This window comes from Amphiprion ocellaris, chromosome 22, assembly GCF_022539595.1.
Source record: "Amphiprion ocellaris isolate individual 3 ecotype Okinawa chromosome 22, ASM2253959v1, whole genome shotgun sequence".
NCBI lineage: Eukaryota > Metazoa > Chordata > Actinopteri > Pomacentridae > Amphiprion > Amphiprion ocellaris.
In genome coordinates, this window is record NC_072787.1 from 22,282,684 (window position 1) to 22,308,505 (window position 25,822).

The 25,822-nt window shown below is 42.4% G+C and overlaps 1 protein-coding gene across 3 annotated transcripts in view; it reads left to right on the forward strand.

The window, feature by feature from the left end:
• Positions 1-916: 916 nt before the first annotated feature.
• LOC111572618 (rho GTPase-activating protein 21) overlaps positions 917-25,822 on the forward strand; it is a 95,879-nt gene continuing 70,973 nt past the window's right edge. Inside the window, exons 1-2 of one of the 3 annotated variants that reach the window (XM_055006880.1) lie at positions 917-1,044; positions 8,174-8,414. In XM_055006880.1, the coding sequence (XP_054862855.1) occupies positions 8,337-8,414 (78 nt within the window). In that variant the 5' untranslated portion in view covers positions 917-1,044; positions 8,174-8,336. Of the gene's footprint in view, positions 1,045-7,049; positions 7,454-8,173; positions 8,415-16,086; positions 16,827-25,822 lie in introns of those variants that run through there. The other 2 variants (XM_055006879.1, XM_055006877.1) reach the window with 2 other exon arrangements.

Sequence of the window (25,822 nt, forward strand, 5' to 3'; positions counted from 1 at the left end):
CTTCTTGGTCCAACTGCTCTACGCTCCCTAAATTGCCCCCAGGGGACAAACAAAATATTTAGTATTGTATTAAGAATGCACAAGCGTGATTTTATGGCGTCGCAAATGTTTTGGAAGCTGATAGCTGTCCAGACCGCAGCTGACACAAAAACCTTGAGCCTTCCAGTTCACAAAATAGATTTTTCGGTAATGTAGGAGACAGCTTTAAAAATTAGAGATATTCAGCTGAAAAAGAAAAATCGCTAATATTTGTGATTTTTTTCGTGTCAAGCACTGGACTTTTTGTGTTAAACCCATACCAGACATAAATAATTCAGTTAATATTCCAAGCAGTGTTTTTTTTTAGTAAATATATCTACAAAATTGATCATTCACACTCCCCTAAAGAGAAAAAAAAACTATGTATGTGTTCAAGATTCAGTGACATATTTTACTTTACCATATAAACTTTACAGTGCCAAGGTGTTGCATCCCAGCTCTGACAGGGCAAAGGGGAGAACATAAAACTGGGTGTTCTAGGTTTGGTAAAGCAATTTATTGAGCAGTGATATAATTAGTGAACGAAAAGGTGATAATATAAAGAAAAACAGGGCAGGTGGGTATTGCTAAATCACAAAACCAAATAATACTTGCAGAGACAAAAATCACAAAAGGAAACAATTCAACTCCTTTCCAGAGATAAGGTGGCAACACCCCTGTCTAATAAAAGTAATTAACAAACAGGTGCCTCAGAACCAAGGCAAACCATTTTTCAATGGCTACAGAAAACATGAGACAAGTAACCCCTAGTTCACAGTCACAGAGCTACAAGGAGTAGAGCTCACAAGACATGAGTAGCACCAAGGTGAGCTGCTGATCTTAAATAACAGCCACCTTCACTGTGAGTTTGCTGCATATTTATACCCCAGGTGTGGTGATTGCTGCAGTTCGATTGGAGGAGGCAACTGGGTGGTGACCAATCAGGCAGGACGGTAGGCGGGGAGAGGAACACGGTCTGGAGTGCAGGATTGAAGCTCCAGTTCAATCAGCCAAGACTGGAGACAGGTGGGATCTGAATAATGCTCTTTGTCCAACCATCATGAAAAGTCCACACTAGCCACACACACACCCTAACTCTACACAAAGCACATGGGCCATAACACAGGGAAATGTGCACTGCAGTAGTTTACCCACTTATTCCTGTTTTTTCTGTTTGAAAAAGCAACTTTAATGCTCTGAAATGTTAACAATTTTGAATGTAATTGTGATACAGGGAAAAATATGGTCACACCAGATAAACTAGTGGTGCTAAAAGTTTCCCTGCAGAGCTCAGCAGAGAAGCAGGCTGTAAATCCTGTATTGCATTCTTATATTATCATTAGTTCAAAGAAGCAAGCAAGAGAGCTGCAACCAGAGCATATTTTGTTTGTAGATTGTGATTTCCCTCCGACCTTCTTTTGTACAAACTCACTGGTAATGACTAATCAGACATCAACCCCTATTTTCTCAGCAGCACTTTGTGTTGACTTGCAGCTGTCTGCTTTTGTAGTGTTTTACAGTAAAAATGTCTTCACTTCACTGAATCACACACACATGAAGTCCGAGGCTGTTGTGTTTTGCAGCGTCTACAGAGCAGCAATCACACTCTTCGCCCTTGATCTCTGAAGGGGGGGACAACACTCGATGTAAAGGCTAGACGAAGCACAAACAAACACGCTCACGCCGAGGCATTTTGTATGTTCTGCTGCCATCGTCGGGGTGACTAACTCAGTCAATTGTGCATATCAACAGACAGACCGGAGCACGCTTCAGTTCACAGCGTGCACTTGGGGGAATCTTATCACGTGGCTATGCACTTTTGATTCTCAGTCACCTGAAACTCCAAACAGCCGTCACATCACATAATAGGAATTCACACACACACACACACACACACACGGGCATTATTCTCCATGATTAGTTATTACCATGGGGCACAAAGGATGGCAAAAATAATTATTAGTAATTAGTCTTGTGTTTACTCTGAGTAGGAATCACTCACTACCTTCACTGCTCCATGTGCAGACCACCAAGATGTGCAGTGATTGGTGGCTTTTATGGAGTGATTCCAAAATCAAATTACACTATCTGTGTTTTTCTCACATTTTCAAAACATGTTTCTAAGCCAGAGGTAATGATCCACATCCGGCTACAAGGCCTCCTCAACTTAAATGACCTGATAACTGAGTTGCTATTTGGATAAAAACCAATGACTGCAAACAAAAGAGTTCTGGGAGGTTTGGAGCGCTCTAAGGTTTCGCGTCTGTAGTGGTCAACAGCACCTTCACTAATACATCCAGAGGAAACCCTAAATCCAGTCAGGTTGGGTTTAATCGCTTATTCGTGAGCCCTGAGGTGCAGAGGAGGGAGATAAGAAAGAGGAGACAACTTTACAAATGACTCAGCTGCCTGGTTTTGTGCTATCTGTGCAGCCGAGTCACAAAGACCCCCATTGTACCTCCAGCTGCAACCCCGTGTATCCTTATCAAAAAACATCAGCCCTTGGCTGGTAGTTGTTAGCTTATCCCAGCGATGATGCCCCCCGCACTGCCCTGGGAACCCACAGGCCATTGTCTTTCACCTTGATGCAGGGTTTTGGTGAAAGCGAGACAGGACAAAAAGCCTGGCAGGTTTCACATGCTGCGGCTTTGTAGTGCTTCATCAGGGGAACACAGGTCGGGGCCAATGGCAGAAAGTAGGCTACAGGTAAACTGGCATCAACACAAAAGGAACAAAACAGGAATTGTGCATTTGAATGGCCACACATCCCCGCATTTGACATATGAAGCCTGTGGTTTTTAGATGGAGAAGCCGGATTGATTTCACCTCAGCAGCACAGCAAATACAGCATATGTATTCCCGAAACCTGTCATATGTTTGTTCTGCCATAAAGGGACATTGTATTAGCTGTCTTGCCAAGAGTTAGATGGGAAGATTGATACCGCTCTCATATCCATTTGTTAAATATTAGGCTGTATCTGGTCGTGTGTTAGCTTAGTTTAGCGTAGCTTAGCATAAAGATTGGAAGCAGGATTAGGGAGAGGGTTTCCATGGGTGTTGACTTCCTGCATTTCAGTTTTTGTAGAGATTAATCAAACAAAATGCAACATTAGAGTATCACTATCTCATGTGGAACAGTTAGACAGTTTGGAAAAATACACTAGTGTGTTTTTGCCAAGGGTTAGACATGAAGATTGATACCACATACATGTCAACATATGTGGAATGTCCATAAATTATATAGATTTCCCCCCATTTAAATTACTTACAGAAGCATAAGTAAAAGCAGACACACAACAGAAAAAACTACCACCATCATATATGTGGTAAAAGTTCAGTCAGGTGGAAGTTGCCAAACACAACTTTAACCCTGACTTCAGATTTCTGATGCACAAACATTGTCATCTGTGGCTTATTCTCACTCTGACACATCCTTCTAATGCTTTGCTCTGCATCACTCACACCAAACCCTACCACCTCATTATTTCACATCCAGACTGTCCAGTGTGCATATCTGTCATTTTTTCCCAGTATGATGACACCGTTGAACATGAAGGGTCAATATCTAACACATTTTGCTGCCATTTATAGATCGATCATACAGATACTGTATGGAATTCTCACATTTTTTCCATTGGGAGACACATGTTAGCATTTAAAGTGATGGACAAATATGATATTACTCTGATGTCTGTACATGTTAGGGTTAGTTTAGCTTAGCTTAGCATAGGGCAAAATCTGAAAGCAGCTAGCCTGGCTCTTACTAAGAAAATCCACCTAGCAGCACTTGTATATCCCACTTCTTTTTGCATATTTTGCATATATTGACATTGCATATTCCATACATCACAGACTTGTACTGAACTTATTAATGTTCAGTCTACCTGCACATTAAATTACACCTCATGTAGATACTGTAATTCCGTTCCTTATTTAACCGCAGTCTTACAGTCACTTTGCACCTCTGAACCCTTTTAGCACCTTGTGTACATTGCTTGTTATAAGATATTTAACTTTATTCTGAGCTTAACACATTCCATTTTTAATTTTTAAAATACATTTATTTATCCTATTTTAACTACCACATGGCTGCTAATACTATTGTACAGTTGTTGCTACAATTCTGTGTCCAACTGCTCTATGTGCGCTTAAATTGCCCTCAGGAAACAAATAAAGGTTTTTGAACTGAAATAAACTGAATTCTTAACACAAATATCTAATTTATTAAAACTGCACAAAAAATAACTTGATGACACATTGACTTCCTGTAGTCTTTCATAGATGAGCTGTGTAGGTGCATGTAGGCACTGATTTGTGTTTAGACAGAGTTTTATTTGATGTTTCCCACTAATTTCAATCTTTATAATAAGTTATGTCAAAGATGTTGTGGCTGTAGTCAAATATTCCATATAGATGTCCCAATATGTTGAACCGTTATCTTAAAGTTAAACCATTCTGTGTGTTTTTGTTGCATTTGTGAGACAAACATTTATTTGATCGGTGCTTAACTGCCAGATGCTAAAAGATTACACCCTTGATTCCCAGTTTGGAACTTAATGAACACTGCTTCACTGACGTCTCTCGGTACACAAATAGAAAGAACATCCTCTCCAGTGTTCATTGTGTTCCAGTTAGCGACTGGCTGGCCGGAGGGCTTGATAGATTGACCGCTGTTGGGTTTCGTCCAGTCATCAAACTCGGTGCCAGATCCACTTATACAACCTGGAGTGGGGAGTCGTCCTCATCCTCTTAAACTCTCAAACTCAGCTACAGCTTAAAAACAAAAAATCTTTCATGAATGGAGTTATATTTGTAGTCTTGCCTGATGAAAGTTTGTGCATGAAGGAGGGTTGAAAACCTGTTTCAGAGACACACTGCAGAGTCATTTCCACCTGTCCTAATCCGAACACTGCTGGGCTTTGAACTCCAGCTTCATGTGATGTCCTAATCCAGCCAAACATTTTGCTGCCACGAGAGAGCTCGTAATCTCTCGTCTGCTTGAGTCACTCTGACTCTGCAGCTACACATTTGCTGTAAAGGAGCGAAAGTACTCACAAATGCTTAGAGAGACTTAAAAGCTAACATAAACCTTTCGATTTTTGTGAGACATGGAATACAGCACAAAGTAGATTCTTCCGACTGCAGACTGACTCCAGCCCTTCACTGAGCTTTGTTCATTGATCTGAAATCGCCTGTCTTCACTTCACCATTCATAAAAACCAACACTGTAACATGTGTTCCCCAAGCTGCTACAGTGTTATGTAGACTGTTCTGTTTAGCATCTGAAGTGTTTTTTGGAAGGAAAAAATCCACATAAACAGAATCCAGTAAAACTTTTATATTGTTTTCTGGAGATTTTTATGCGCACATGTAATCCATAGAGATGCAGATTATGGGTTGTTTGTGTGGGAAAACAGCAATGCTTTACTGCATTTTTGCATAATCGAACTTGATGTCAGCAATATTAATTAAATATGAACCTCATGTTTACCATCACTTCACGCAGAGTCCCACTTACATCAGTTTAAGTTCTCTATTGTCTGGGTGAGGGTGCACCAGCTCTTTAGACAATAGCCCCCCCTCTGAAACCGGGGAAACCTCGCCACAGTATGGGTCAAAAGAGTCCTATTGTCCCATCTTCTATTGTGCTGCTGGAGTAGCCTGCAAACAGAACACTGTCAGTCTTTGTCTTTATCCGGATCAGCTGTGCGGCCCTGTTTTTTCATGCTCTGCCGACTCCCATGTGGCTGCCATGCCCTACATGTCACCATAATAAAGTTAAGAACACTGCTGTTACAGTTGATAATGGAAAGGCAAATATGTTTCGCCGGTCGAACGTTAGGAAATTGGAGAGCTCTACATATGTGTGGGCCTCAGGGCTTTAACCCTCAGCATTCACAGTGATGTGCCAGCGATTCCATTTGCTCACTTTAAGGGTTTAAAAGGCTCACTGACAGAGCGTGGGAATAAAGTGTTGATTAGCTCTTGGGTAGCTGTTTATCTGAAAGTATTGTGTGAGCGTGGAGCACATTTCTGTTACCTCCATATAGGCTGATGATGATCTGTTAGTGGTGCAAGACATATTCTCAGCTTTTATTTAAGCAAGTGTAGGGTTAGCACCATAAAAATTTGTTTTTTTACAAGTAAAAGTGCTGCATTTAAAAGTTTACTTGAGTAAAAATGCATAAAATATAAACAGCAATGTATTTAAAGCATCAAAATTAAAAATATTTATTATGCAGGAGCGTAAATATTACAATATTCTCTTTCAAATTTAGTAAAGTGGCATAAAGCATACCAGTAAAGTAACAGAAACTCAAAATCTTTCAGTATTTGACCAAACGTTTGTGCTTTTTGCTGCAGTTTCCAGAAGATATAAGACATAAAAAGCAATAAACTACTAATACTACTGTAGTTATAGTAATACTAATATATACTAGCATAGATAGATAACAGCAACACTAAACTTTCACTCGAAAAGCATAAACAATATGTATTTATTAAACTTGCAAGTTTTGCACTCTCGGTTTAACTTCAGTTAGAAGCCAATAAAATATATAAACAGTTATTAAAGTTTTGGTGGTTATGGTTCATATTATAATTGCTGGGATACTTTTATTATTGCATGAACGTGTAAGCAGCATTTTATTAAGATGATGATAATAATAATAATCATAATAATCATAATAAATAAATAAATAAAGTTGTAAAATTAAGGTCAGTGGAGCAAAAAAAAAAGTAGATTTTCCTGTTGAGTTCAGTGGAGGTGCATGAAATGGAAATATTTATCTGAATATAACGTAAAAGAGGAAGTAATTCCTGCTGCAATAAAAGCCTATAGGAATAATAAATAGTGGGGACCAGAATGAACCAGCTTCTACTCTTTATTGAAGTTGTTATGTAACAACGCCTCCAATTGGCCCGCTTTAAAATTCCAAATTTAAACTGGCCCTCTGATTGGTCGACGGCTTGCGAGGGGAGCCGGCGGAGGGGGCGGGGCTTCGTGCGAGTCGGGAGATTCGTCAATCTATGTACAGATTGTCGCGCCGCCAACCGGGGACCACGTAGGAGTACACGTTACTTTTTTTGTCTCTGTTTTGACGAATTTTAGCATCGAAGCGAGGCTCGGAAATGATGGGAAATGAATGAACACCGGAGGTTTAACGTCCGTCGGGTCTCCCTGACGAAGAAATGCACACCGAAGGGCGTTTACCGTGTCTTTTCCAGTGTGTTTTTCCTAACAGGTAGTGAGGCTCAGCGGTCGGTCAGTGAGGCTCTGAACGGAGACTGAATATCCCGCTTTGTAATCTCTTGACAGCCTTTTTAACCCGTCTCTGAAACGACGGGGGCTCCTGGAAAACGCCGTACTTTCACCACAAATATGGACATTGTGTTTTTCTTGTCGTTTCGGGGGAGTTTCGTGAATTTCTAACAGGTAGGGTTTTTTTTTTTTAGGTGTTGTTCGGCAATTATAGCAACAACCTGTCGTCCGCCCGGTTAGCTAGTATTTGTCAACAGCGGACCGTTTTAGCCGTTGGTGTTCAAAACGTCTCAAATGTACAAAAAATATGAGTTTTTTCTACATATATGTGACATAAACGAGATTGTTTCGCGTTATGTTCGTGTTTCTTGGTTCATGATGGCTGGTGGAGCGTTTTTACACAGGACAAATGTCTTCTTGTGCACTTTCTCCTCATAGGGACTCATGAGCTTTCATTTCACATGCAAGTCTCGTTTTTTTCCCCACCTTGTGTGCAAAACCATGTTGCAGAGAGGCGTTTTAATCAAATAATAAAATCTGCATGCACCTGCTACCTTCAGATCTCCATTAATTGAACAAGTATGTGCATGTTTTGGAGTCATTCTGCACAATATTCCTCATTGTGTTTACTTTAACAGCTCCTGTATGATCTTCTCGCTGTTATATTTCTAATCTTTTTTAATTTTAAGGTGTTATAGAGAGGGTTGTAATTTTGCTGTAATAATAAAAAAAGATGCTACGCTGTCCTTAGATGACCACACTCCTCCTAGATTTAAGGTGATGGCTGTTTTTCTTCTTCACAAATGCACTTCAGGGTGTCCCAGCTTGCTTTGAATGATGTTAATACACTAGATATTGTGTTTTATTACACTAATAGCTGTAATTTCTGTGCAGATTTTATCCACTGACGGACATGAAGAAGGTGGACGGTGTGGATTAGGATCTTTTTTCCTTTTTCTTTCTTTCTTTTTTCACCTTTTTTTTGTATTTTGGCTCATCCTCCTCACCTCAATGTGGGCTCTGAAGGACTTCTTCCCCCTCTGCGGTTCGAAATGAAATGATGGCAGCACGTTGGAGTGATTCACCCCAGGACAATGAGGAGCTTAAACACACAGCTGTAACTCCGTCCTGTGAGGTAAGACTTTTTGGATAGGGACCTTGTGCTTTTAAATAAAAAACTGTGCAGCTGAAGGATGATGGCAGTTGCCGGTGCCGCATTTATCTGTTTAATGAGCACATCATACGTGACCTTTAAAATGTTTGGCAGTGCCGCAGCGAGTAATTATAATCCTGAAATGATGGGACATCTATTTTGGACACAGTGCAAGCTCTGTGTGGTGCAAAATGCTTGCATGTGGATTCGCTGGTTGTTACTCATCACCTGAAGCTACTGCAGAAACCAGCAGACCGCTTAACTTGATCAGCGCCGTTTCAAAGGTGTTCTCGCTTTCAGAAAAACTTGTGACATGCCGCAGAAGTTCAAAAGTGTGTCACTCAGAGAGGAGAACAGCGAGGGTGAGCTAAGTGTTGCAGCGAACAGCACATCTGCCAGTGTTCGGGGTGATAGGGTTCATTTTTTTCCCCGCTCTGACAACTGTTTAAGCACACAAAGAGAGTTTTATTCTTGCAGCGCTAATCTTACTGGGTGCTTTGTGGGTCTGCATGCCAAACTCTGATAAATGGCACATTGTGGAGCTCATCCTTTTCCTCTTACGCACGGTAGTTTCAGTGGTTACATCATCATAGTCATCATCATAGAGCAGCCAGGCTTGATGCATGTCATAACAGCATTGCAGCGGTGGCATGTTTTGGATTAATCCATCATCAGAAAATGGCAACGGTACTGTGTGTGTGTGTGTGTGTGTGGCTGTAATCCTCTTACTATGTCAGAACTAGCTGAGGATGGACGGCATAAATCTTTGGGAGCAGGGTAAGGCAGCATCCTGACAGTGGCAGACTTTGTGAAATGGTTGAAAAGGAGCTCAGGGCAGAGGTGTCTACTAATGCTTTTTGTTAAAAATAAATCTAAATGAGGTGTCCATGCAGGATTAATGTGAAAATAGTCATTTCTGTTCAGCAATAAGAGTTTTTCTGTTGCAATGTTTTATCTAATGTCTCATTTAGAAATCAGAGAAAGTAACGGCAGAGTCTCTAAAGTTGCCACGAGACAATAAAACTTTTTCCTTTCCTCTCTCTGGCTGCATCACAGCGGTGAGGTTTTCCTCGCATCCGTTTCTGCAGTCTAATAAATGCTTCTCATAACAGCACTTGACTCTCCCTGACTGCGGAAGACTACAACCACCACATCCTAACAGATTCCCAGCTGCTCAGCAGTTTAGCAGGAGCATCAAAAATACATCAGTTACTCCTCAGCATGAGCTTCTTTACCACTAAACTCTGGTACTCTCAAGCTTGACTCGGCTTTTAATCAGCTGAGACCCACAACTAAGTCATGCAGCATGTTTTTTAAGCCCACTGAATCACCAGGTTCCCCCCCGATGAAAGTGAAATTTTATGCCATCTGTTCCTTTATAACATTGGAGCGGTTTTGCCATGCGTCTCTGCTTCCCTGGAGAAGATGTGAATCACCTGTGAGTCAGTGCTGGTGTTTAACCTACATGATTGCAGCTCGAGGGGCAGACGTGGGAGTCTTTTTGTCTACCTGAAGGCTGCCACAAACAAACACAAATCTCACCCAACTTTCAAGCTTCACTGGTTATGAACTGCTGTCCCCCTGGGGTCTAATGAGAGCTGAGACACCAGGCGGGATGAGGCTCCCCTCTCCCTCTCCTCCTTCCCTGCATCATTTTTGGCTCACTAATGAGAGAAATTTCAGGGGGTGTCCTCTCTAAAATGAACCCCCACGACATTCACCCCACCCTGCTACTGCCAAAGCAATGGAAACAACGCTGTGGTAATTTAGGCACAGCTGCCCTGGTCATTAAGAGAGAAACACCCCACGTGTACGCCTGCCTCTCTCTCTCTCTCTCTCTCTCTCTCTCTCTCTCTCTCTCTGCTTCATTCACATTCCCTTCCTCGCTCGACCTGCCATCCCACTGGTACTAGCAGTGTAGCTGTGAAACAGCTGAGGCCTGTAGTTGTTTACAGAGTTTTTTGGGGAAAATGATTAATAATGAAAATATTTAGCAATTTGAATTCATTATAATGACACCTGCTCATTTGAGGTGATCTCATGCTGCTGCTTTTTCAGCTGCTGTTGTGTTTACTATCACAGTTGGATGATGTATTTCTACCATCCTCTGAAACTCAGCCAGTTGGAGGAAAACTAATCTGCAGCTTGTTTTGATCAGTGTTTGAATGATTTTTAGTGGCTCATAGCAGTAAGCAAAGAGCATGGGCGGCCATTTTAGCACACAGTGTTAATCAGTAGATAGCAGCATGAAGTTTTACATTGCATATTGTTGACAACACACTGTGCTCAGCTGTTGTTTAGAGATTAATCTTAGGTTGTATTCACCATGAAAAACTACCTATTAGCTGTGATTGCTGGTCAGTAGCTGGTACAGACCGATCCAACGTAACCTGTTAGCCGTGCCCCTGGTTATCAGTCAATGTAATTTATCTCAAAATCTCATTTAATCATCCTAATTAACTGGCCGACCAATTAACCTATCTAAAAAATTATAGCTCCAGCTTCTTCAATGTGAGAATTTGCATATTTTCATTACTTTCTAACATTGTAAACTGAATATCTTTAGATTTTGGACAAATGAAGACATTTGATAGGTCTAATAAAATTATCATCAGGTTAGCAGTTAGCTATAGCTCTCCCGAATAAGTACTTGGTTGCTTCTCTTTTGCTGGTAGTATTTCTGCCTCCATCCTTCTCATTTTCATTCTACTTTTTAGTTGTTTTTTTTTACAGTTCTGTTAGATTTTTTTGGTTTAACCTGTATTGAGAGTTTTTGTGTCCAAACCATATAGATAAAGGAAAATCCTATAAAAAGGCAAGAGAGCCAAGAAAAAACAAACACTGTATTGAAACTGTGTCCAGCACATATTGATCACATCCCTCATTCATGTTGGGGAGGATGAGACCAATGGCGGTGCTCAGAGCGCTGGTGATGCTCTCCGCTTTACACTAAATATAGCCCCTCCTAGCTCCATAAACCCCTGTTCTTTTTTTCCTCCCTCGTCCACATGCTTGTCTTTCACCCGTCCTCTATTCCCGCGTGTTTTCAGCGATGCTATTTTTAACCCGTGGAAAGATGAATGCTGCGTGCGTTGGAGAGGGAAAAATGGAATCACTGTACTGGAATCACTGTCCCTTTTCTCTTGAATGCTCTTACAAGCACTAAATATGTGAATGCTGGTCAGAACAGAACAAGTTCAGGGGTTGGGGAATGCAACAGTGGTCAGTTTGTGCCTTGTGAGAGCTTATAGTTTTTTCTATGGAAACTAGCAAGAGCTGATCTTATTTCCGCAGACATACCTAGCTGGACACGGCAAAAGACACCTCAGATTTCCAGTGTCACATCCCAGCCCTAATTGAGCTTTCTGTGATCTCATTTTTTACAAGTCTGATGGTTTAGTTTAGTCATTCCAAGAGAAAACCCTTTTAAAACTAACATTGCAGTGTCTCCAAAAGTGAATGACCCACACATTTATCAGCGTTTAGAGCCCTGGCAGTTCATCAGTCAAAGCAGCGACGGAACGATTTTGATTTGCATACATCTGAAAAGCAAATGTGTCTCGTGCAGCACATCAGGGTTCTTTCATATTCAGCAAACAAGACATTGACCTGGGCATGACCTGGATTTTGTCTTAGCGCATACACATACAGAGCCAAAGGTGTCATGGGAATAACCAGCAGCATGCTCTCTGAAGGGTTTCCCCAGTCTGAGAGCCCCAGACCTCCCTCGCAGTTTCATTATGATGGTCAAACTGAAACCGGAGTGTGTTTTGGCATCTCTTATCGGAATCAAACTTCCAAGCTATTTTTTTCCTGGAAAAGACATAGAAGGAAATCTGCATGCGTGCTGCATCTGAATCAAGGTCACCCAGAATATGTTGTGCATATGTGTGTTGGGCGGCACCCTTATCTTTTCCTCTTGTGGAGGGGTGACGTCCGTGCTCAGCTTGGCCACAGTTACACTGGATGCCATTATTCTGCCTGCCACGGACATAGATAGATGATTGATGGATGGATGCGTAGAGGGAGGAAGGGAGGGAGCAGGAAGAGGGCAGGAGGTGTCAAACCAGACTAGAGTTTAACCACTGGAAAAAAATACCCCCCTTTTTTCTTTTTATTCTCATGTTTTTTTGTTGCCAATTGGCTCAATGTCACAGCCTCTTCTGCCTGGATGCCCCTGTTGCTCTGTCAGATAAAAGGAGGGCAGAGAAGAGATGGTGAGATGTTGGCGCTTTTTGGGGGGGAAGGGTTGCAGATGCAGGCAGACAAGCAGAACAGAACCAGTCTAATGCTCAGTGAGCCCAAGACGCTATCCATTGCACATGCCCAAGGCATCTCCGTCAACACTTGCCCCCTATCTGGCTCTATCTCTAGCTCTGAGACATGACAAACACACGTCGGGAGTGTGTGTGCATGAGTGTGTGAATCACATAAGTGCTCAGTTTATCTGCAGAGCACATTTCGTAAGGCAGTCTTCACACTCCTCCTCCATCCTGTCATATTCTACACCCTATAGGCATCATAAGCCGCACATTATGTAACCCACCGTGTAGTGACTGCTGGTAGATAATGAATATATAGACTGCAGGTATGTGCAGCACTCACATCCCAACGGACAAATGACTTTATTATATTTATTCTGAGACAGTTTTTCCAGCAGATACTTTTTTTATACTGTATGTAAAGCACATATAGCAGCATGTGCATTAGCGGTGTTTGTTTTTAATCGGGCCTTATGTAACAGGGTGTTATCAGGACGTATCTTAACCAGCAGTGTTGGTATGGGCTTTGAGGTCCTGGCTGGGAAACCACATTATTTCCTGTTAGCATCAGCAGTGGAAATGAGCAAGGGCACGCTGATGAAGGAATGATTTCATGAATGGATGGCAGAAAAGCCACCAAGCGGCAGAGCCACCATGTTTTTGGAGCTCCAGTTTCCTCTGACTGGCATTGGAAGCTGTTAGAGTTCAAGATGTCGTGACACATATGTAATATGACTATATAACATCCCCCAACTGACCACAACTGTTTAATTGAAGGCTATATGTTGCTGCTAGGAAACCACAGGTTTCGAGTCATGTAAGGAAGAAGCCATATAGTATCATTTAAAGTACGGGTAATTTGGGATTTTTTGACTAAAACATAATTTTATACAGATTTGGGGTCTTTACATGCAAATGAAGGTTATTTTCAAAGCTAACAAGTGTGCTAACAAGCTAATTGATCGATCGGTTATGTTTTTAGATGAAAAAATTAAGCATAGCACCTAAGCGTAGCACACAATGTGTACAATTAAGTAGAGACAAAAAGGATTATTGCATGATATTCCAACAAAAATGGCAACACATTGACTGGTTACAGCCTTGTGTGCAGTTTTATTTGTTTGAGTTTCAGACTGCTGTTTGGACCAAACAAGCAACTGGGGGCAATTTCACAATTTTCTGACTCAATAGAATAAATAATCAGAAAACTTACAAACAAAATAATCTGTCCTAAGAATAGCTGACTGATTGGAGCTGCAGTGAATCAAACTAAGGTGTGTAATAATGCTCTCTGTTCTCTGCACTAAATTAAACAACCAAACTCATCCGTCAACCACCTTAATAAGCTTCATGCAGTTATATTTGTCTGCTTGGCGTCCTCATCTATTTCCTGTCAGTACAATGAGGTAACCACAGCATCCTTAGAACACATGCACTCTGTGTGTGTGTTTTGAATGGGAGGTTGTGTGGCCCTGCCTGTGCGAGGGCGCCACGAAATCCATAACTCACAATTGATTGGATTATATTGGCTTCATTGTGGGGGCAGGGCACTGGCTTTTACTCTTTACTGGACTATTCCTGGCTTGTCACAGGGGGGCAGTTTTGCAGCCGCATGGTGCTGCATGATGTCACGGTGGCTTACAGTGTGGATGTTGTTCAGACAGACAGTTGTGTCTTATAAATCCAACATTTTATGCTTTAAATGACTCCTACATGACATAAGTTGGATTTAGGTGGTGTTTACGATTTCCAAATAGCTTCACAAATCCAAAACAAATAGTACTTTTTTCTAAATGACGCAAAGTCCTCTTTTATGCACTACATTTTGAAGATTTTTTTATATGTTTTGGTATGCTTTTCATCCCAATTTGAAGATAGTCTTTATATGTTGACCTGCATTTAGGCAGTTTATCAGAGTCGCCTGGCCTAGATATATTGGGAACAGTGTGTCACAGTTGAAGATCTCGGTAGATTTGCTTGCATTAATCCCCTTGACTTCTTAAGCATTTGCCGTGTTTTGCTTTAAACATAACATGTCCAAACACGGGCTTTGATAATGAAGTCTAACAATCTGGAGCCAGCTGGACGCTTGGACAGACATCACATTTCGAGTGCGATGAATACAAGAACCAAAGCAAGGTCGTGATTTGTGTTGCCGAGTGCCTTGACAACAGCCACCCCCCTGTGTGGATTTCTTTGACTTAAGTATGAGAATAAGTGGCTTTTCAAGTGAATCATACCCACTGGGAGCCTCCCCTTTGAAGTGAAAGAAAGTTTAAGCTTTAGTTACATTTTAAGAGTTGAGAAGGCAGTGAGTGATCACCTCCCCAGCTGTTCTGCTGATAGTGTGTTGTGGGTCCAGGGTTGCCATGTCTGGTTGCTGAGGGCGGCCTCTGAGACTTGCCTGACCTTTTTGGCCAGACTGTGAGCGTAGCCTCCTGACCTTACATGATCTTGCGTCTGAACGATTACTCTAGCTGTCTTCTTTTTTGAAAATCTCTTCTGTGCAAAGCTACTATAGTACTTCTGCCATTTTTGGTGCTGATCTACTGTTGCCTTCATGTGTGGGCAGGTGTCATTCAATAGCATTTTCAAATGACAGCATGACACTTTCATAGCCTACTGACTGACTGCTGATTGCTATTTGGTTTATTGATGTCCTGTGAGGGGAAAAAAATGGCAAAGAGAAGTGACACGTAGCACTAGGGTGTTATTAAAAATGTATGAATATCTTAGACCCCACCTCAGGCTACTCCTTCCTGTTAATTAGCTATGGTGTTTCTCATTTGAAGAGAGCTCAGTGCATCTCGCTGATGAAGCAGGCTCACAGCTAACGTCACAATCACAACCATCTGGACGTCATACAGCATCAAAGGCTGGAAGGAACATAAACAATCCCAGACAGCTATTTACTGGCATCCAGTAATTTCCTAATTCTGTCTTCTCGCATACTAAAATGATTCCCGGCATCTTTTCCTCCTTTCAAATGCTCGATTTCTTTGAATTCCCACAGCGAGAGGAAGTCTTTAAGTGTACGTTCATTTAGTTAAGAGAGCCGACTTCCGATGTGGGACTTTGCTCGGTGGTGGTGGTGGGGGCTGCGGCACTCTTGCCTTTTGTCAGGGAGTCTTCCCTCTGCAAAGTAGAGTGAAGAATTTTTGCCGAGTAATGAAATAAATAAATCGGGCTGCACAGCGTCCCGCATTGCTGGTGAAGTGCAGAGGCAGTCAAGTTTGGAGTTTGAGGCAGAGAGCTTGCACACACCTCTTCTCTGTAGGTTTTTTTTTTTTTGCAGGACAACTTGAGGTATTACAAGCGTTTGAAGTTTAACACGAGACAGTAGAGGAAGGTGCAAATCAAGACAATGACAGAGGAGTCAGAGAGAGAGCAGTGCGAAATCATTCTGTCCCTGGTTACGTCCTGCAGTGCGGCCTGATGCATGTTGATTTAGAGTGATCCTGTGCTGCTCTGCATCTCAGGCTGCCTCTGCCTGGTACCGCTGCAGAGACGAGCACAGGGAGGCACAGCCAGCCGGGACGGGACGCCATCACAGGAAGACTGCATCTAAAAGGGGCTGGGCTGCCAAAACATGAAGACAAATGTGCAACCTGCTCCGTCGTCTTTAAAGCCTCTTTTTCCACCGGTCATCCTGCATTTTGCTGCGTAACCGTGGCGATGTCTCCCCTGCTCGTCGATACCCAGGTGGACTTTTTTGCACCGGACTGCTGATAACTCTCTTCTGCTGCTCCCCTCATCTCAGAGAGGCAGTTTAAGATAATCCCGAGTTTGTATGCAGCATGAATCATTTACATTTTGTTAATGAAGCGTGACTGAGACGATGTCCACAGCTGACAGGATACCTGCTGGGCTCGCAGATGGGCACGGAGATGCACCCTCTTCCTTCTGCTGATGATTTCCCCTCTCCTCCTCGCACTCTGCTCTCCGTCGAGGTGGCACAGAGAAGCGTCGCTGCCGGCAGGGTGTCGCCGGGCACAGCGGGGTTTGGTACACACAGCTGAGGGGCAGGTGTCTGGGCAGCTCAGTGAAAATGGCTCATCTGAAAGTTCTCGACTGTATGCTTAACAGCAACTGGAGCCTGATCTGTGATCTGTACTGCGCCTGGAGCAATCAGGTCAGGTTTCTCTCTGTTTTGTTGTTGCATTTGACTCATCAGAATGACGAGATAAGTTGGAGATGTGACCTTCTGTCTGCAGGATAGTCTCTCCAGACCTCTTATGTAAGAGTCCTTCCTGTTGCAGGTGGTTGTACAGCAGGTTTCGAGCAAATATTTTGACCCGTAGACTTTTTGGTCAGCTCTCCTCACCCTTTTTTATGAGCTCGCCCTCCTCCCAGGTCTGTGTTTTTCTCAGGAGTTCGCCACGCAAGGCATCCCTGACATTCTGGGTATTAATAGCCAGCATTCATTCAGAAGTGCAGTGTGGAACTGGAGACTGTGGAGTGCTCGGCATGCTGACCTCTGAGTGTCCCCGTTCTTGCAGACAGAGTGCCTCGTGCAGCTCATGCAGGTGGCTCGACTCTGAACTTCATTCTGGAAAATCAGTCTTATCAAGCATTAAAACAAGTGATTCTTGTCCCATGCAGTTTTCTAGAAGATTTGTCATGTGTGTGTAGCTTCATTGAGATACAGATAAATTTATTTGGCATATTTTTAAAAGTAAAAAAATCCTGCAACAAGTGCAAGCGCATCTGAAACTGCCTACAATTTCAGGGCAAGATCAAAGGCTGACTGGTAAAATCCAGTGGAAGAGTTCAGTGTGAATGGTTCAAGTTCAAGAGTGCAAAGTTCAAAGCTCTTCTATGTTCACAGAATGATGTAAGGATGTATGCATCTGAGCATATGAATATCAGCGGTCTCCCTTCTAAACAGTGCTCTTTGTCGTGTCATCTAGCATGTATCCATTTGTCTCTATATGCATAGGAGTCAGCTTGGCACCCTTACAAACACTTCATATCTCTGACATGCCTTTTAGGCTTCTTCGCTGGATACTCACACAGACAGCTCATTGTTTCACACATTTTTCCCCCTCTCTCCTTTTTCATTTTGCCTTGGAATGCCTGATGTGAGGAGTAAAAGAAGTCTTGCCGTGTTTAGCAGTGTGGTGGCTCTGCTCTCTGGCATGCCCCTTCCCCTAATTTAATTTTAGCAGTGCTGAAAATTGTTTGCGTCCCAAGCTGAACTGATAGGCCTCTGTTTCCAGAGAGCCACTGCTGTCCGAGGCGCTGAAAACGGCCTTTGTATGCCAGTAGCACAGCACCGAGGCCTCATGAAATATTTACAGGCCAACACCTGGTGTGAGACTGAGAGAGAGGAGCCAGAGAATCAGCAACACTGCCACCAAGAACTACGAGGCCTCAGCTCTATTAATACGTCGGCCCGCTAGGAGTATTTCATTTGTTGTTGTAGCGTTTGTAGCATGAATAATAGCAGCCATCAAAGTTAAGCAAATAATCAAACTACTCCAAGTGTTGCTGCATCATCAGATTTTTGACCAGATCTTCTCTCTCTTTGAAAATGCCCAGATTAGAACACCATCTCTTTGAAAAGATGTCTTCTTGTGTTATGTCTTGTTCCAGCATTTCATCAACCAAAATACGTCTATCTAAAGGGAGCTAGAGAACGCTTCATCAGGCATTTAAAGTCTTCAAAGAGAGCTGCACTAGTTCGATTTAAGCTGAATTTATGTTTTCTCGGACGTTGGATGTTTTGATAATGCTGGAAAACCAACAGATTTTCAGTGTCCAGTATCTGTTCATCATCTTTTCCTGAACCCCACGATCCAAAATGTACATCCTCCTTTTTGTGCTGATTAAACTGCTGTGTAGAAGTGAGAAAAGAGCTGGGGAAAATATTCTTCTTTTGAGCTGTTTTTTCATTTGTTGCTCAAATTTTCACTTGTTAATACAACATTATAAATGTCTCTATGAGGAGATTGTCTGCAAACATGTACCATTATATTGATTTTTACACAATATCATATTTCCCCTCTCTTTTCCCCACTTACTGAGGGCCAATTTTGCACTTGGGACAACTATAAACACATTGTATTTCTAAACTGGTTCTGAGGCAATAGTTTAGCCCCTTAGCAGTAGAGATGTGTGTGATTTGTCAACTAAATTACATATAATAGTGGTTAACTGTTGTGTCTAAGATGCTATGCAGCCACCCTCTTCCCACATTAATGCCCAGATGTTACAAACCAGTAAGATAAAAGACATTTTGTAAAAGTGATGCAGTTTGGCAGTATTTTGATCAAGAAAATACAAATACGTGTGTCAGAATAAACTGGCATATAACCACATTCAGCACAGGCCTTTGGGTGCTCCCCTGCAAGAAAGTTGCAGACTAGTCAATTCAAATTTCCATTTAATCAACAGGAACCTTGTCGCCACAAACATCCTTCCTTAGCCTACTAATTCAGATGCTTATTGGACGGTTTCACAATAGGATCAGAGTTGATAAAGCTGAATGTAGAGATAGCAGCTTTTTTAGTTTTACTCACTATTCTTCCCTGTCAAAACACAATGCCTCCAATACCCATGGTGCAACTGCGCCTCCAACAATTCAGGAATAGATTTGGATGCCAGTAGCACCTAATGTCGCCTCCACCTGGTAGCCTCAATAACAGTTGAACAGTTGGTGCTTTATTTACTCCACACCTTTAATATTTCATGACTTCACACAGCTCCCTTTGGAGACCCAAAAGGCATCAGGCTAAATTTTCATGCAGCACTGCTCCTGAAAACAGACTTTGATGTGTAAAACTGGTGGCGCTTTCTCTTTTAACGTACGAATCCTGGATCATTTCAAAGCACACATTACAGAGGGAAATTAAAACAACAAGCAATCAGAGATAGCATTAATTCAGCTCTGGTTGTTGTGTGTGTTCGTGGATATGTCAGTCACCTCACTTTGGTCTGAAGAGGACTTGTAACATGGCACTGGGGGGTTAAACAGGAGTGTGTGAGTGTCAGAGGGCGCACTGTCACGACCCTGCGCTGTCAAAAACCTCAAAGAGCAACCGGGATTAATAATTCATAGATGAGGAAACCAATTATACAGGGCTTTGCTCGCATCTGGGTGGGGGGACCCTGGGGACTCTAATTGGCCCACCTGCTCTCTGTCTCTGAAGGGTCGGCTGAGGTGGCTGGCTGGGTGTGAGGGTGGTGCTGTGTAGGTCCTCTCTCTTTGTTTGGATGCCTCTGGCTCTGGGCTTTTCACATGGGGGGATGGACTCCTCACTGTTGTGGTGGTAGTCATCTCAACCAGCATCCCTGTACCGATGGACCACGCCCAACATGGCAGGGAGGGCTCCCCATGTGCCCTGAAAAGCTTTTATGGCTTGCTTTGCATCCAAAAATGTTGCTTAAGAATGAAAGATTATCTTGAGTAGCAGTCTAAACTCACTTTCTATGATCTTTTCTGTGATACATGAAATACAATGAATTTCCCCTCGGTGATCAATAAAGTATTTCTCTTCTATATTCTATTATTTCACACAAAAGTTGTTGTAATATCAAAAATTCTGAAAGTGGGGTGTTGAAATGAGCTAAAACTTGAAAAACTATTAAAAGAAATTCATAACTTCCAGGTTCTCAAAAGTGCATATTTGCTGATTTTTTGGTCGTCTGTAGGAATAAATTGATTGTGTTTCATGTGAGACATTAACACATAAGTCTTGGTTTAATAATAAAATAGCAGGCTATACTTACTGATTATTTTTATCATTAGTGTTTTTGTAAAATATCTTTGAGTAATTCATTAAATTACTGGTTTTAAAATGGCACTAAAAAATAGGATTGTCTTACATAGCAATCTAAAAATCTTTCTGTGAGATATATATATATATATATATATATATATATATATATATATGATAGAAAAGTTGTTGCAGTATTAAAAATTCTCAACATAGGGTGTTGAAACAACTAAAACATGTTTGGATTGCCAAAAATTCACAAGTTCCAGGTTCTCAAAAGTGAATATTTGCTGCTTTTTTGAGCTTCTATCTGAATAAATTTGGATTTGTTCTGTGTGGGATATTTAAACACACATTTTCACTACTTTCTGATATTTTATAGACTGCATTTTCATTAATTCATGCAGATTAAGCTGCAGGTTCATTATTAACAAAATAATTGCCAGCTTCAGCCCTAAAAGAATGGAAAGTCACCCTTTGGCTTCTTGTGTTTCTTGTAGCAAATCCCTTTTTTAGCCAGTGATTTGGGCCTCTGATGTGCATCAGCCCTCTATCGTCTGGTCTTTCTCTCTGTCTGTCTGTCCCTTTCTCTCCCCTCTCCTTCCATCTCCATTTCTTCTTTGTGGGGAGGAATTCCAGGCTGTTGGCCCGCACAATTGCCCGACCATTAGCATATGAAAGCAGCCGAGGGGCAGTGAGATGAGGCGGGAAAAAGGGAGGGAAGGGGAGTCTTAAAACTTCCAAAATAAGTCCAAAGCAGACATCAGAACTTTAATCAGCCTCATGCTAGTACATGTGCCATTATGGCGCATTTTTTTTTTTAAACTTTGGGGAAATCTTTTATTCGTTAATGCAAGAAGAGCAGAGATGGTCCGTTCTTTCTGCTTCATCGCTGAGTTTTTTTTATTCATGGACATTGTTCTGCGTTGAACTGCTACGCTTGACAATTCGAGCATGTCAGTGGAAATTGACTAGTTTATCTGTTCATTCACTTGTCTTCAGCTGCAGAACATTGATGGTGATATCACCTGCTCCTGATACACTTGTCTCAGGCATAAAATCAATCAATCTAAATGATTAGCTTCGCTGTCTTGAGCTCTTTATGTGGTGGATGAATCTAATAATGATGTGTTTATATGAACATTTTGATGTTATTTAGTAGATAGTCATCTACACTGATACATAAAAAACAAATTGAAAACATAATGTGACTGCTTTCTCTCTTAATTTGAAACTGAAAAGTGAGGACATAATTCAGAATCTGTTTCTGTTTTCATAGCGAACAGATTTGACTTGTTCTCATAACTATTATACTGTCAGTGTCACTTGACAACACAAAAATCTCAATGCCAGCACTATTATCTGTTGTTGTATTCATAATAAGCCATAACAGATTGAATGGGTAGCCTGTTGTCATTACTGCTAGTCATTATTTTGTTAAGTCTAGTGGATGTTCAAACTTATTCACTCTGGGGAAGGAAGCCAAAGAGGAAAAGATGCATTTTTAGATACATGCTGCTCAGCAAGTTTAGATGCACTGAGGCATGAAACCATGAAGTAATGCCCCCCACTGAGACAGGTTAATGTTTACACACAAAGGGCAATTATAAAGCTCTGTCACATAGATTTCTCTTAAGATACCTTTACCACAGACTTGCAGCTCTAAGCATTTTGTCAGGATATTGTTACAAGGAGCACTTAGTGGAGGCATCAGTCTTGCTTCGGTTAACATGTACTCTATAATGATCTATAATAGGCGAACGCAGGAGACAGCTGCAACACATATGCCTAGAATTAAATTATTTAATATTTTTGGCTAGAAAGACAACCGCTACGTGACAGAAAATGGTGAGTCAGCTTGTCCGTTTTGCTTGGTTTGATACCACTACAAGCCTCCTGTGGCGACTGTTTGCTGTGTTATTGTCGCGCCTTGCAGCTGACTCCAGCGTCGTGGCTCGACCACTCGTGGCTGTGAATTTGAGCTGTACTGTAGTCCTCAGCAGTTGTAGTGAAAAGAGGCGTGAACAGAATGCTGATTCACCTCATACTGCCACAGTAACCCCTCACTCCCCCTCCCCACGCGTCCACGCAGACACATAATCCCCACAACATATGTGCACGGCGCTGCAGTAAACATACTGTTTGTTACAGGTCTGCGTATATGGCACAGGATTACAAAAAAAAAAAAAAAAACAAGCTGAAAAGGTAGCGGTCATCTCTCCAGATGCCTGGCTTAGCAAAACCAAGAAACGCCTCGTCCTTGAGGCGTAACCTTGGTAACACGGGAAAGGATGGCACATAAAAACGCCTTTCTTCTATAATTTTTCAAGTATTCTCCTAAGCCAGAGGAAAAAAAGGGGACTGGGAGAGTGGGAGAGAGGACAGGGAGGATGTGAATAAGAAGTAGCTGGATGCTGCTGAGTCCCTTTTGGCCCCGGATGATGAAAACTGGCTCGGAAAAGATGCAGCCCTCTTTGGTGCAATGCAGACAGGGCTGGGAGGAGCGTCGCCGGTGGGTGGAGCTGTGCGAGCATGCATGTGCGAGCGCGTGTTTGTCGGAAGGTGTCGTTTTGTTTTTGTCTATAAGTGTTTACACGTTGGCCCCCTCTTGCCCAGTCCCCCCCTCCTCAGGCTCTCCTGAGGTGATGTTGTAAATATCACCCCGGCACGCTGGGGAAAAAGAGGGTTGCTATGGTGATTCTTTGTGTGTGTGTGTGTGTGTGTGTGTGTGTGTGTGTGTGTGTGTGTGTGTGTGTGTGTGTGTGTGTGTGTGTGTGTGTGTGTGTGTGTGTGTGTGTGTGTGTGTGTGTGTGTGTTGTTTGTTTTCTCATCATTTGAATGCCTGAGCCGCCGTTCTTGTGCACGGTAAATTTAAACTCGATCAGCCTACTAAGAGCAGTTACGTCATGCAAGACAGTCAGAGGGTGGAACAGAGAGGAGGGCGAATAATCCCCTCTGCAGAGCCCTGACAGAGAATCCATAGATCACTGGTGTGTGTCGGTCACCCTCTCCATACTCTCTCTACTACTGCCATCAGGACTATGACAGTAACACACTTTCTCCTCATTTAGCTCAGATGGATGCATCAATAACTTCAGGAGATTAGTTTTCTTCCAGTATGGGTGTCAAACCTGAAAGATTCAAGCCAATAATCGCCTTCTCTTGTCCTTTCAGCTCTTTCACCATAAAATGGTGAGCCCGACATGTTTTCCTGTTTTCCTCACATAGCCCTGAGGCATCGCAGTATACGAGGCGTTAATTGGCTGCCTGTTCAGTGCCAGAGCCTGCGATTGGCCGGGTAGCTCAAACAGTAGAGGCTTCGCAGCGATAATGATGCCCTCTGTCCTCCATCAGTCAGCCTGTGTGCGCCGCTTTGTTCTGATGCTGATGAGATGACATTACATTAGCATTCAGAGCACCTCCACACCTATGGTCCTCGGACAGCACGGCGGAGATAGGCTGAACCCTGATTTATTAATCAACGGTGATGAATTGCAAGCAAAAACCAATCTGACAGTGTCACAGGAGAGGTCACCAGAGGAAAATGGTGCCAAATCTGCTCTTTTATTTGCAAAAAAGTATATATCTACCGTCTGCCCCGGCAAATCTGTTTCACTGCCATTGTTTGCTTTTACAACACAAATGACATCCATCTGTTTTCCTTTTGGCTTTTTATTTTTTAAAGGGGCTCGTGCATGCCAGAGAGAGTGGCTCACTAGTTGACTGAGTGTTTACTGTGGTGATGGAGAAGGCAGTGGACACTCCCTCTCTGTAATGTGGGGCCCACGGATGATTAGAAAACCGTCTGATGGAGGCAGACAAAAGAAATGGCAGTGCAAAGGGGAAAGAGAGAAGGTGAAAGAGACTAAAAATTGAGATTGAGAAGGGTTTAAAATGCTGTGAGAAGGGGACAGCAATAAGGGACAGGAGATGGAGGAAAAAGAGGAAGAGATGAGGAGTATGAAGATTTTATTGTTTCCAGCTGGGCTCGGGTGTGGTCATCATGGCCTGGAGACCTGCTGTGTGTAGTTCTGCTCTGAGTCCTCTTTCACAGTCTCCGACCCATCTGCCAAATGGCTTCTCTCTGTGTTATTTTGTTTCTGCATATGGTGCTGCACGTGTTTCACTTAATGGCGATTTAATTGTGTTGTGTGATATTTTTGTTTCTCCTAGAAATGGTTGCAGTTTTAGGGATTTCTGTGCACTGTGAGTACGTAGCAGCAGGGTTTGGCTCAGCTGATGAGATATCGAAATGTTAGGAATCCCAGCACGTGGAATATATGTCTCCAGGCTGTAAATTGAACTGGACGATGCTCTGACTACCAGCAGTTTAACATGTTTTATTGCCTGTTGAGGGTCAGCTGAGGCTGACTGATGAGGGCGTGACTTGGTCAGCAATAACACTGCTGTCAGGACACCGTTTATTCACATTGTCATCAGCGTTGTCTGTCTTTTTGACACAGAGATAAATGACAGATGTTGTCATAACAGTGAAAAATCATCTGATTTTGTGCGTTTCTGTTTCGGAAAAAGCAGAAAAAAATAGAAGAAAAACACCCACGGCTTTATTAATACTAACTTGGATTGTGTGGAGACATTCCCTGTTGCACCACATCTTTGAATATAGTTCAGCACTGTGTACAAATAGGATGGAAAAAGCAACAAAGGCGTCCAGGGCAGCCAAACATCCAAACAGTTACGGGAAGAAAACAGACAGCCAGATGGACTGTGAAAAGGCTCCATTAGTGAAAACATGGCTTGAATTGGCTTATATTTGCCAAATGGATTCAATTACATAACATAATGCTACACTTAACACAGTTGCTTTTGTGATCACCGTGATGGATAGAGTGTGACAAAGGGAAACGGCAAGGTCAGTTTTGTTTGCGCAGGATTCAGCTTTGCCATGTATGCAAGATAATGAAAGTGTCGCTGACAGCCATGCAGCCGCAGCGCTTATAAAAACACCGCTTTAAAACCAAAGTATTCGGCCCTCACCGCACAATCCTTCTCTGGCAGCCTTTTGGTGCAGACTTTGGTCGTGTGGTTTTTCCTCCTCTCTCATCGCTTCATTATTCAATTAAGCAGTAAAACACATGTTAAGCTCAACATTAACCACACGGAGGAGCCCCTATTGGGGCGAGAGCAGTAAAGATCGACCGTGGGCTCTTGTATCATGCTCCATCAGCAGAGATGAGACTCCTGGGCCTGGTTTCTATTTGGGCCTCCGGTGCACCAGAGTGATGCTGCTCGGCGGGTGCAGCTAGTAAATACTTATGGTTTGGAGGTTGCGACTACGGAAAGCCAGGTTGCCAGGTCTGGGTTGCAGATGAGTAGGTAGAAAAAGGAGAGACAAAGCCAGGATAGGAAAGAAATCTTTACCGAATTAGAGATTTTTTTGGTTGCTAAT